Here is a 12154-nt window from a genome sequence, read left to right as displayed (position 1 = left end):
AACCGTCTCTCCAGTTGTCTGCCCACTCTGGACAACTAATCCTTCCTCAAACCTCCCACAAACCACAGCCCCGGGCTTCATGCCTTTTACCTTTACTCAGCATGCCTCTCTCCTCCAAATGGCAGTCTACCATCTCAAGACTCAGCTCAAATGCTTCCTTCTGTTTTTGTTCCCCATTCAGGGGTCCTTCCCCTAAGCATGAGGGCTAAGCCGTTCCTAGCATGCCACAAAAAACTCCTGGTACAGCCCTTCAGCTTTTAATAAACAGACTAATGACCTATTTGTGCCAGTCCAAACCATTTCATTTTATTTGTTCAGGTATGTATCCCCCACTGGATTACTAACTGTAAAAGAACAGGCCATGTCTGTTTCCCACAGCCCTAGCACATGCTGGTAGGGACGCAAGCATTCACCGGAAGTGCCCTGCTTAGCATTCTAATTTTTCACTTGGCTGGTATTATGGAGAAAGAAGATGCCTATATATTTTCCAGCTACTATAAACTTTCAGCACCTATAACAGACCAGGCACCTCCATGTACGTTATCTCATTTAATCCTCACAACCCTGGTGAGTTAGGTGATATCGCCACTCCACCAAGCAGCCGCAAGCTGTTACGTGGCAGAGCTGAAATGTGAGATCAGGTCTCCTGCTTCCTGCTGATTTTGAGATGCTCTCAATGTACAGTTCACCCACTGAACTCACTGCTTGAAAGAAGTAACAGATGCTCATGAGCTTCCTGTTGGGTGTGGTGCCACTGACCCTCTGCTAAACGGGCTCAGTTAGAGGTGGTTTTGTAGCTCTCCGTCTCTTCCCTCCAGTCACCTGTTCCCATTGCTGTACATCATGCCCTTCAAGGCAGATCATCTGGGTCAGGACCAAAGGGCAGCCCTGCTCTTCCTAGTAAAATTAAGTGCCAGGTTTGTGATGTCACTTCTCAATTCTCCTTCTGTTGCTCTGGGGCTTGTGGCTTGTTCTGGAGCAGAAGGAAGTTGTTGGAAGTCTGGCCTCCATGCTGGAGAGGTGCCAATGCACAGAGAGCCAAACGAATGTAACTACTGATGTACCTGCCTTAAAAGGAGCCTGAAGAATGCCTCCAGTGGGCTGCTGGCATAAGCCCTGGACTGTCCACATGGTTTTTTGAATATTCAAACAGAGGTCCAGAGCTCAGAGACAGGGAAAGCCAATACGGCTGCTGCAGGCCTGGGAGAAAGCAACAGAGGAAAGGTTAAGTGTCCCAGAGACTCTTTCTCAACCAGAGAGGAGGAGTTCGGGCTGCACTGGTCAGTACGCAGAGGCTGCAGTGTGAACCCGCTGGAAGGAGGAGCTCGCTCTATGTCCTCCACCACCACAATGGATAGGCTAACCTGTCTGTCACCACACAGGCTCAGCGATGTGCTATGAGGCGCCTTCCCCCGGACTCCAGAAGACGGAATTCTGTAAAGTCTCCCGACCCCTCTCCTAGGTCTGGAACTGATGGTACTGAGGACCACTAAAACAAGTTCAGCTCGGTAGACCTACGAGAATTCTGGACAAAAGACTCAGCTAAGACAGCTGGGTTTAACCCCATGTGTGATTCCAGCTGTGGTGTACCAATTCAATGTTTGGTATTTTGGATTGAGAAGTTAGCCTATGTCTTTCCAAAGATAGTGATCACTTTGAATTAAAAAAACGAGGTGCACCTGATGCTGCAGGCATTTTCAGGAGGAGGATGGATAACTGGGACAACTGAGACCATGACTAAGGGACATTTTCAGGCTAAAATTCTGGTTTGACTGAATCAAGCCCAATGTTCCCCCAACCATCAGAGCGATCACGGTGGTGGTGTGAGGAGCCTCTGCAAATACGACTGAATCACTAGTGACCGTCTAGTTAGAGACATACTGAAACACTTTATACAGACAGAAGAGAGGACAAGGGGATTTCTGACACACTCATGCTTTGGATGTATCAGTTCAAGACAGTATGTGAGCTCTGAGTCCACCAGGCAGTTGGGAACAAGCATGATTTATCTGCTGGCAAGAGTCTCCACCCCACCTAATCATTCTTTTTTCTAAGTGCATCTTGATCGCCTCAGTCCTGGACATCAAAGTAGTCAATTACTGGCTCCTTGGCTATTTTCTGTAAATTACTGCTCCCAGGATTCCTGAAAAGCAAACACAGAATGATCAACCTTTTCTTGCTTGGGGGAAACAGATTCAGGTCTTGGAAAGTTCAGGATCAGCTGATTTACCATGTGTGAAGCTTTGATAAGACAGTGGGGTCCACATGAGCTGGTAACTGTTGAAATTTGGTGATGGGCACACAGGGGTTTATATTAATATATTATATTAATACCATTCTCTTTACTCTAAAAATTTTCCACAATTAAGTCTTATAAAAAAAAAATACAGCAAGCAAAGGAAAAAAAAAGATAGCATGTGATAAGCAGGCCAGTAACTTTACGTCCCCCAGGTGGTACTGGACACAGCTGTGGAGTAACGTGAGGAAACGCAGCCTGTGCTGCTGGGAGTCCAGGCCGCCTGCTTCCAGGGCTAGAGCGGGGCTGGTGCTGGGGAGCTACACGGCCCCAGGTGCTCCTGGCTGAGGCTGTGCCCAGTGGGCAACACCTAGTTGTCCCGTCCAGTTCCAGGGGAACACAGATGGCTAGGACGCTCATGGTGACCTTGCAAACTTCCCTACCCAGAGGTTCTGTGTAGGAGGTACTGCTAGGAGAGACCCCACTGTGTTTCCCAGCAACTTCCAGCAGTGTGGCTTTGTCACAGCAGGGCAGCCGGCCCCCTCCTGGGAAGGGAGAGGAAAGGAAGGAAGGATGAAGACCCCTCTCTGCTCCTGTCTGAGAAAACACCTGCCAGATTTGCTGCCTGCCAATGTGGTTTTCTTTTCTCTTTAAATCACGAACATATGTTTTTGTTGTAAAAATGCTTCAAACCATATATAAGCAGACAGAGCAAAACATGAAAGTTCCCCCCTTCACGGTCAACCGCCCCCTAGAATCCCACTTCCATCCCCAGAGTAACTGCTGTGGACCACATGAGGTTCCTAAATCATCTGGTGTGACAGACTGAATCCATTTCCCAGTGTCACCACCTACAACGCGGAAATTACGGCCAGTGACTGTGCCCCCTGGAGGGGAAGTGGGCGTTACAGACATCAAACTTGGGACCCCTCTGGAATGAACGTATGTGTCCGACATCTCAGTCAAACCTTATATATCTGAACACAGCACCCCAAAGCCAGGCCCAAGGAGGCCGCCAATGGCTGGTGCAGCCCAGGGCAGTTCAGCCCCTGCTGGCTTCTCTGCACAGACAGCGCTCTTTGGAAAGCAGCTGAAGAATCCTTACTTGTCTGTCTGATGTCTGTGATGAGGAATCGGTGGTGGAGGCCGTGACTGTATCTCCTTTTCAAGTACACCTGTCAGCGTGGTAGGAGGACAAATAGACTTCCCTCTGATAAAAGTAAGAACACAATGTATTGAAAAGTTAGAACTGTCTGCGGAGAGAGGCAGACAGCTGGAAATGCAGTCCGAGATTTTCACTGTGACGCTGCGTAGCACACTCTCTGATATGACCCGTCTCCTCTCAGGCATGGTCAACTTTGTTTAACCCTTGTCCCTTTCACCCACCTCTGCTGGGCCTGCTACCTGCTTCCTCTCGTCTCACACTTGAGTTTTCTTTGTTGGGAGGTTCTTCCGACTCCCCCTGGTTCTGACAGTGATCTTAGGTCCTACTGTCCCCTCCTGGCCCACACTACTGCCTTGGTTTCCTCTAATGGCAAACACTGTTTACAGAGGATGCCTTGAGTCACAGGTCAGCATTCTTTCTGTTTCCACCACGCCAGGAGGATACAAGGGAAAAAGGGACAGATGTGATGGGCAGGTACCCACTCCAGGCCCTCAGGGTCTGACGTGGATTGTATCCTTTAGGTGTGTCTGGCCTGAGGACTGAGGCATGGGCTTTACTTTCTGGTTTGGACCTTTAGATCAGTCAGAATGGCTGGCCCAGAGGCAGACCTTCCACTTCATCTTCCAAGGAAGGAAGTAAGGAAAGCAAATATTGACCAGCCCTGTTTCCCAGGTCCAGCTTGCTCCACCGAGCAGTTCCTTCTGTAATGGCAAGATTCACCCACCTGACCGCAGTGACCACGACGTTGCGCTTCGGTTCACTGTCATAGCTCACGCTCTCCAGGCCGTACACTTGGGCCAGGTCGTGGATGATCCGGCGGTGGTCTCTGTTCATGGGAGGGAAGCAGTGGCTCTTCTTACTATTCTTTCCCTGTATTGAGGGAAAAGATGACTGATTGATAAAAATCATCTTGAAAACAGGATATGTCCACAGAGGTCCTTCCCACCATCCCAGAACAGCCTGGGTCAATACAGAGACAGCTGAGTTTTGAAGGCCCACAGCACACAGCATTTCACTGACTGCTAAGCAAGCCGAGGGTGTGGGAGGATGAGGGCTGATGCATTTCCTTCATCTCCTCTGTGAGCCACATGGTAGCAGTTGGCCGGGGTTAGAGGAACAGAAGGCAAGTAAACTGAGACTTACACGGACAGTGCAATGGTTCCTCCTGTGGGGCCCGTAACAGGGGAGTGAGTGATGTTCCCAAGAAATGACTAAATAAATTGAGGACTTATAAACAAGAAAATCTCACTTCCTATAAAAAGTACATTTACGCTAAAAATCATGAGTGTACAGATACAGACACGCAAGCACAGAAATACATTTGCTCAGGCTTCCTAATTAGGAGGGGAACGATGATTCCATTTTCTCCTTTGTGTTAGTATCCTGCTGGGAAGAGGGAACAGAAGGGAAGGGGATGAGGAGATGGCGGGAAGGAAACCCATCTTCACAAGATGCGGAGCTAAAGTAGCCACCTCACCCTCACCCACAGGCCCCTGAATGAAGAGGGAGCCACCGAGGGGCTGGCTGCCTCCAGGACAGCTTCACTCTCTTGAAGGGGTCTGTGCCACTACCCATTCAACTTTTTATCCTCGCCCAACGGTTTCTCTCCTGCCTCTGGGGTACTAAGAACCAGTGTGTCCCATTATACAACAGCCCTTCAGAGATCTGAGGACCGAGCATGTCTTCCTAAGTATCCCTACTGAATCCCCATCATCCAGAGTTTCTTCACCCATTCTTAGGCACGGAGCTAGGATTTTTATTTACATTTAATATTATTGCAGTATCTTTTCTGAACCAGGACAGGGTTTCCATGGATGTTATAATGTATGGACTTTTGGGAGAGATAAGGATCCTCAAGGCAGCTGTGACTTTTTCCTGTAACTACTTTATACCGACAGTGTTTCCGGGACTTGACTTTTTTATCAAGCTGGCCTTAGAGACATGTACAACTGGATGTTTTGACTTCAACCTTATTCACGGCCTCCACAAGGGCTTCCATTTCCTTCTCAATGTCGCTGACAAACTTTAAGTCCTTCCTGAAATGAGAAATAACCACAGTTAATTTCATTTGGTTCTGATCTTCTGAGAATCCCTTCTACCCACCCTCTGTCTGTAAAGTGCAGGCAGTGGACAATGTGGGCAGAAAACCTGCAGAGGTCAGGAACTGTCAGATAACAGAAGGTTGAATGTGATGGAACAAAGGAAGAGAAAGTAAGAAAACAAATATGAGAAAAGGGAAGATGGAAGGAGAACTAGCCACCAGAGGGCCAGGAGACTGGAGGAAAATAAGACTTTTTACCACCCAAGTGAGGACCACCCATGTGATTAAGACCTGGGCAGACAGAGGTGGAATGCAGCCAGAGATCCTTCAATTCAGGCTAGTCCAGCCCTTGGGGGGTCCCGACTCCTACCACAGGGCCCAAACACACACACACACACACTCTTTCTCCCCAAGTTCAATTCTTCAATGGGACAGTTTTGAGACACCAAGAGAAGGATTTTTATTAAACATCGTATAATCCCTTATAGATATATAAACTGGCTCAATCACAGAGGACTGCATATTAGTTACTACATCTTAAAAAATCAAACACTCTGGTAAGTCACAATTAAGAAAGTAGGTAACAACTTACATACCTAGCATCTTCTTTCAAACTGTCACTGAATTTTGACCCTGAAGAACGTACGTTGAAAGGATCAGAATCATCACTGATATGAAATGCCTCTGCTAATCGCCTGAAAGTGAGAGAGAAGTAAGTAAATGAAAGGAAAGGAGGGGGAGGAAAACTATCTCATAGTAACAGAGTGCCCACCAGGTCCTAAATTCTTTATACGTTAATGATCTCATTTCAATAAACCTAATTATTAAGGAGAATAAGAACAACTTGGGACAAGATATTGAATTGTCTTCAAAGAACAAAAAAAATAAGACAGATCTAGATGGTTCTGAGCAAGCTGTAGGCTGATACTGGGGACTTAGATTGTTAGGTGAAGAGAAGGCTGAGGGAGGGAAAGCACTGGGGATGGTCAGTGGGGGATGACTTCCTCTGAGGTTTCACCTAAACATCAGATACATAGACAGATAATATTAAAATTAATATCACTTTAGAAAATAAAGAATTGCATTTACAACACAAGCTCTGCATTATTTTTAATGTATTTCCTTTCAGATTTTTCCTCTGTAATTTTAAGTAGTTGCAATCAGTGTATATAAAACTTTGAATCTTTTTTCACCTTATTATGTGATTAGCATTTCTCATATTACTATTTGATTTCCACACTCCCTGTATTAATAGCTGCATAATCTTCTAATTATATACATCCCACATTTTACTTAAACAGTCCCCATTTAGGTTTCTTTTGTTTATTTGTTTTTTCTTGTTTTGTTCTTTTTCTTTTTTCGTTTTTTAAAATTTATTAAAAAAAATTTTTTATATCCCATTTAGGTTTCTTCAACAGTTCTCCAGTTTCTCAATATTATAAGTAACACAATATCTCTGAACAAAAAGCTTTTGAGATTATTTTTCTGGAAAATGTTTCCAAGGTGTGGGATAACTAGGTTAAATGGTATGGACATCAGACCCTTGATCATCATGGTCTAAGGGCTCCACAGTGCTGCTTCTGTTTTGACCAGCAGTATGTGAGCTTCGTGTCACCTCACCAACATCCAGGTATGTATGTCATTTTTTTGTTTGTTTGTTTGTTTTTAAAGATAGATAAAATTCAGCTTAGCACTTAGTACAATTTTCTTTTACACAGAGATAGGGTTCTCTTACATGCTTCATGCCCATAAGAATTTGGTTTACTGTTGCTAGATTTTCTAATTTTTTAATAGAGGTTTAATTTTCAAATTTTTAAGAGAATTCCTAGGGGGGAGATATTTCGATGTTTTGATTGGTTGGACACTAATTCAAACACAAACACCAATAAAACATCAGTCTGTGGGATGAATATGGCCAGCCAGTTTTTCATTTTTGCAATGGAGCATATATTTGCAACTTTATTTTTTATTTATCTATTTTTTATTTTGGCTGTGCTGGGTCTTCGTTGTTGGATTCTCTCTAGTTGCAGTGCGCAGGCTCCAGAGCGCGCGGGCTCAGTAGCTGTGATGCGTGGGCTCCAAAGCACACGGGCTCAGTAGTTGCAGTGCGTGGGCTTCTCTCTAGCTGCGGCATGCAGGTTTAGTTGCCCCATGGCGTGTGCGAATCTTAGTTCCCCGACCAGGGATTGAACCCATGTTCCCTGGATTGGAAGGCAGATTCTTAACCACAGGACTACCAGGGAGGTCCCTATTTGCAAGTTTAGATGGCATTTTCCCTTTCAAATTCACATTTCTTTCTTTTTTTCTTAGGTCTGTGAGTATTTAAGAAAGAATCCTTACGTAAAGGGTCATTATGTGATCATTCAAAGATCGAGGAGAAATTCAAAAGGCTTTCAGAAATAGCTAGTTCTAATCAATAACTGACATTTGCCGAGCATCTACTATGGTTTAGGCTTGTGCCAAGAGTTTTATGTATATCTTCTTTAATTTTAATGTATAATCCTCATAACAACTCAGGGAGGTAGGTACTATTATTGTCACCATTTCCCCAAATATTTAAGAAAATTAAGGCTTGGAGAGATAATGTGATTTGCCCATGGTCACATTGCTAATTGATTTGTGAAGCTAGGATTCAAATCTGGGCAATCTAAGCTAGAGCTCTGGCTGGCTCTAACTACAATGCAATACTGTCTCAACTACACAAAGGTGCATTTCCATGTTTTTGAGACCTTCTGTGTATTCATCACAGCTTTTCTGAACATTCAGGACTCTTAGTTCACATTTTGGAGTGGAGAACAATGTTACAGTTCTTAAGGGACAAGAGTTTTGAATAGCAGTTATTACAAAGTTACCATAAGGGTCAAACCAAGGGAAATTTGGGCAGTGCTATTAATCATCATTTTACCTTCTATACATTTAGCCACCTAAAAGAGGTATTGTTAACAACTGTTGAAAGTCAAACTTCTAGGTAAAACAAAACTGCACTTTGACTGCATTTGTCTGTTTCTGCTTCACTTTTTATCTTGAAAAATTTTCAAAGAAAGATAAGTTACAAGAATATTACAATGAACTCCTACATACTCTTCAGCTAAATTCTCCAAATGTTAACATTTTCACAGAGCTATACCTTTAATCTTTGTTGGAACCAGAAAGTTTGCCAGTCATTGAATAAATGCCCCTTAATCTGATAAGGAGTATACTCAAATAACTTACAGCAAACATCATACATAGTGGTGAAATACTTAAAACTTTCCCTATGAGACTGGAGATAAGTTAGAAATACCTATTATCACCACCCTTCATTCAACACTGTACTGGAGGACTGCCGTGGTGGCACAGTGGTTAAGAATCCGCCTGCCAATGCAGGGAACACGGGTTCGAGCCCTGGTCCGGGAAGATCCCACATGCCACGGAGCAACTAAGCCCGTGCGCCGCAACTACTGAGCCTGCGCTCTAGAGCCCCTGAGCCACAAGTACTGAGCCCGCATGCCACAAGTACTGAAGCCCACACGCCTAGAGCCTGTGCTCCACAAGAGAAGCCACCACAATGAGAAGCCCGTGTACCGCATTGAAGGGTAGCCCCCGCTCGCTGCAACTAGAGAAAGCCGGCGCGCAGCAATGAAGACCCAATGCAGCCAAAAAAAATAAAAATAAAATTAATTAACAAACAAACAAACAAAAAAACACTGTACTGGAGGCCTAGCCAGTGTAATAAAGGCAAGAAAAAGATAAAAGTTAAGAATTAGAAAGAAATTAGAAGAGGACATGATTGTGTACATGCAAAATCTAAAAGAAGCTAAAGATAAGCTATTAGAAATAAGTAATTTAGCAAGGTTGTGAATACAGGTCAACAAATATCCACTGTATTCCTATATGCCAGCAACAAGCAATTAGAGAATTAAATTTTAAAAGTGATACAAGAAAAAATACCAGTTATAAGAGCATCAAAATACATCAAATAGCAAGGAACAAAATCTACTGAAAGATGTACAAAATCTATATAAAGAAAACTATAAAATATCATTGAGAGAAAACATGACTAAATAGAAGGATATACTTTGCTCATGGATTAGAGGCCTCAATATTATAAAGATGTGAAATCTCTCCAAACTGATCTATAAATTAAATACCAGCTCAATCAAAATCCCAGTAGTTTTTTTTTTTTTGCAAATATTGATAAGCTATTTCTAAAATTTAAATGGACATGCAAATGGCCAAGAACAGCCAAGACAATCTTGGAGAAAGACCATGTTTGAAGAGATATGCTACCAGTTATAAAGGTACAGTAATTAAGATAATGTGATACTAGCGCAATGGAATAGAATGAGTTCAGAAATAACCCATACACAATATGAATACTTGATTTAAGACAAAGGTGGCACTGCAGAGCACTGGGAAAAGGATTTCTTGATAAATGATGTTGGTCAAATGAATATTTGTATGGAAAAAAATGGAATCATCAACCCTCCTTATACCGTGCTTAGAAAAAAAAACAAAAAAATTGGTCCAGGTCAACTGTAGATCTAAACGTGCAAGGTAAAATAAGGCTCCTAGATAATAACACAGAATATCATCATGACCTCAGGATAGGCAAATATTTCTTAAACGACATAAAAAGTACTATTCACTAAGGAAAAGACTGATAAACTGGACTACATTAAAATTAGAAACTTCCGTTTATCAAGACACCAGTTAGAGAGTGAAAAGTGAAGGCACGGAGTGTGAGGAAAACAATATATAAAACAAAGGACTCATATCCAAAATATATACAGAATTCCTAGTAATCAATATGAAAAAGACAGATGATACAATTCAAAAAATAAGCAAAGACTTGAATAGGTACTTCACAAAAGAGGATATCCAAATGGCCAACAAACATATGAGGAGGTGCTCAACCTCACCAGTCATCAGGCAAATATAAATTAGAAGCTCAATGACATCCAGTTATACATCTACAAAAATGGATTAAAATGAAAAAGACTGACAATTCCAAGGGCTGACACAAACAGAGAGCAACAGAGAGCAACGGAAAATATGACCCTGCTCGTGGGAGCGTAACTGGTACAACCATTTTGAACACTGGTCGGCAGAATCAATTAAAGCTGAAAATATGCATACCCTATTAATCAGCAATTCTACTCCTGAGCTTATATCCAACAGAGATGAGTACATATATACAGCCAGGCAAGTATAAGGATATTCTTAAAAGAGCATTATTTGTCATAGCCCAACACTGATAACAACACATATATCTATAAGCTATAGAATAAATGATGATAAATTAATATAATAAAATACCATGCAGAAATGAAAATTAACAAAATGCTGCTACATGTAGCAACAGGAATGAACGTCACAAACGTAATGAAAGAAACCAGACAAAAATAATACAACAATATGATTTCATCATTTACATAAAGTCCAAAAGCAGACAAAAATAATCTAAACTGTTAGAAGTCAGGATAGAGGCTATATCTCGGTGGAGTGTAAGAGTGGGTTCTCGTAGTTTTCTATCTCTTGACCTTGGTGCTGATTACACCACCGTATTCCCTTTGTGATGACTATACATCAGTATAGAACTATACATCAGTATAGTTCTGATCTATATGAAGTATATTATACTTCAACATAAAAGTTCATTAAAAGAATTTTAAGCCTCTTGTCTCCATTGGAATCAGGAAGTCCGCCAGTCCCTGAATTAGTACGCTTTGGAGCATGTGATGTTTACACTTGCCTGAAACCACACAAGCTCATGTTTCAGAAATATGCTGAAATCACCTAACTGGTTTATCCTCAGACACTTCGATTCTTGATGATTGAATTTCTCCTGCTCCCCAATAGCAGCAAAAGACTCAGAGCAGGTGCTGAATGAATGCTTGAAGGGTTGCTCCCTCCCACTAATTTCACAGAGCTCAAGGACAATTAGATAAACAGCAGTTGAAACTACTTACTTTCTCCTTTCCAAGGCTGAACACTCCTCATCACACTCCAGCCTTGAGAAGCAAATGAAAAAAAAATTAAGTCAGCGTACAAGTTTCACAGCTCCTACTCAGCAATAAGTTCTTAGATGGTCAACCTGGAGACAGAACAGACTGGCCAAAACAATGGCTGAATGAGGTCCTTCTCAAGGACAGGTGCACAGGCCTCTGAGTTACGGGAGACTAGGAGTCCTCAGAAGGGCTTCAGAGTGTCCCCTGGCTGCTCAGCCCCCAAAATGTTCCTGGCGCCCCTGCGACAGCCCCACCTCCCTCTCTCGACACAGCAAACCACTCTGTTCTCTGTTCTCCTGTGGGCTGGAATGGACACGTCAAGGTCTCTGCTTCCTCTGGCTACTGTCTGCAGTGAGGCCCAGAAAAGCCTCCTCTGGTCTTAGCTGTATCCCGAGTAGGACTCACTGCATTGGAGTGGGTGTGGTCTCTTAATATCAGATGTCTGTTGAACACCTACTGTGTGTGTAAGGCTTTCCTTTTGCAGACTGACACAAATGAATGGTTCCTGCCCTTTGGAAATTAAGTCTAATGGGAGAAAGAAGGCACAGCTACACATTTAAAAAATTACCTGGCTTGGTGAATTTCCTTCTTAGTAATTAACTTGCTGATCTCCACTGAATCTCCAAGCTGCATGTCTGTTATTTTGGAGGCCATGGAAATAGCAGCTATTCTGAAGTATAAAAAAAGGGAAGAAAGGCGCTGCAGTTTCACAAGAACCTCCC

General features: G+C 43.0%; 1 protein-coding gene across 5 annotated transcripts in view; it reads right to left on the bottom strand.

The window, feature by feature from the left end:
• Positions 1 to 280: 280 nt before the first annotated feature.
• NFX1 (nuclear transcription factor, X-box binding 1) overlaps positions 281 to 12154 on the bottom strand; it is an 84615-nt gene continuing 72741 nt past the window's right edge. For 3 of the 5 annotated variants that reach the window (XM_068552113.1, XM_068552115.1, XM_068552116.1), the window contains 7 exons: positions 12001 to 12102; positions 11394 to 11435; positions 6039 to 6137; positions 5371 to 5437; positions 4126 to 4271; positions 3342 to 3446; positions 281 to 2143 (listed from right to left, as the gene is read on the bottom strand). In XM_068552113.1, coding sequence (XP_068408214.1) covers positions 2071 to 2143; positions 3342 to 3446; positions 4126 to 4271; positions 5371 to 5437; positions 6039 to 6137; positions 11394 to 11435; positions 12001 to 12102 — 634 coding nt within the window. In that variant the 3' untranslated portion in view covers positions 281 to 2070. The remainder of the gene's footprint in view (positions 2144 to 3341; positions 3447 to 4125; positions 4272 to 5370; positions 5438 to 6038; positions 6138 to 11393; positions 11436 to 12000; positions 12103 to 12154) is intronic. The other 2 variants (XR_011075105.1, XM_068552114.1) reach the window with 2 other exon arrangements.

This window comes from Eschrichtius robustus, chromosome 10 (genome assembly GCF_028021215.1).
Source record: "Eschrichtius robustus isolate mEscRob2 chromosome 10, mEscRob2.pri, whole genome shotgun sequence".
Lineage (NCBI taxonomy): Eukaryota > Metazoa > Chordata > Mammalia > Artiodactyla > Eschrichtiidae > Eschrichtius > Eschrichtius robustus.
The sequence above is the reverse complement of the archived record's forward strand: the minus strand, read 5'-3'. Positions and strand labels throughout refer to the sequence as shown.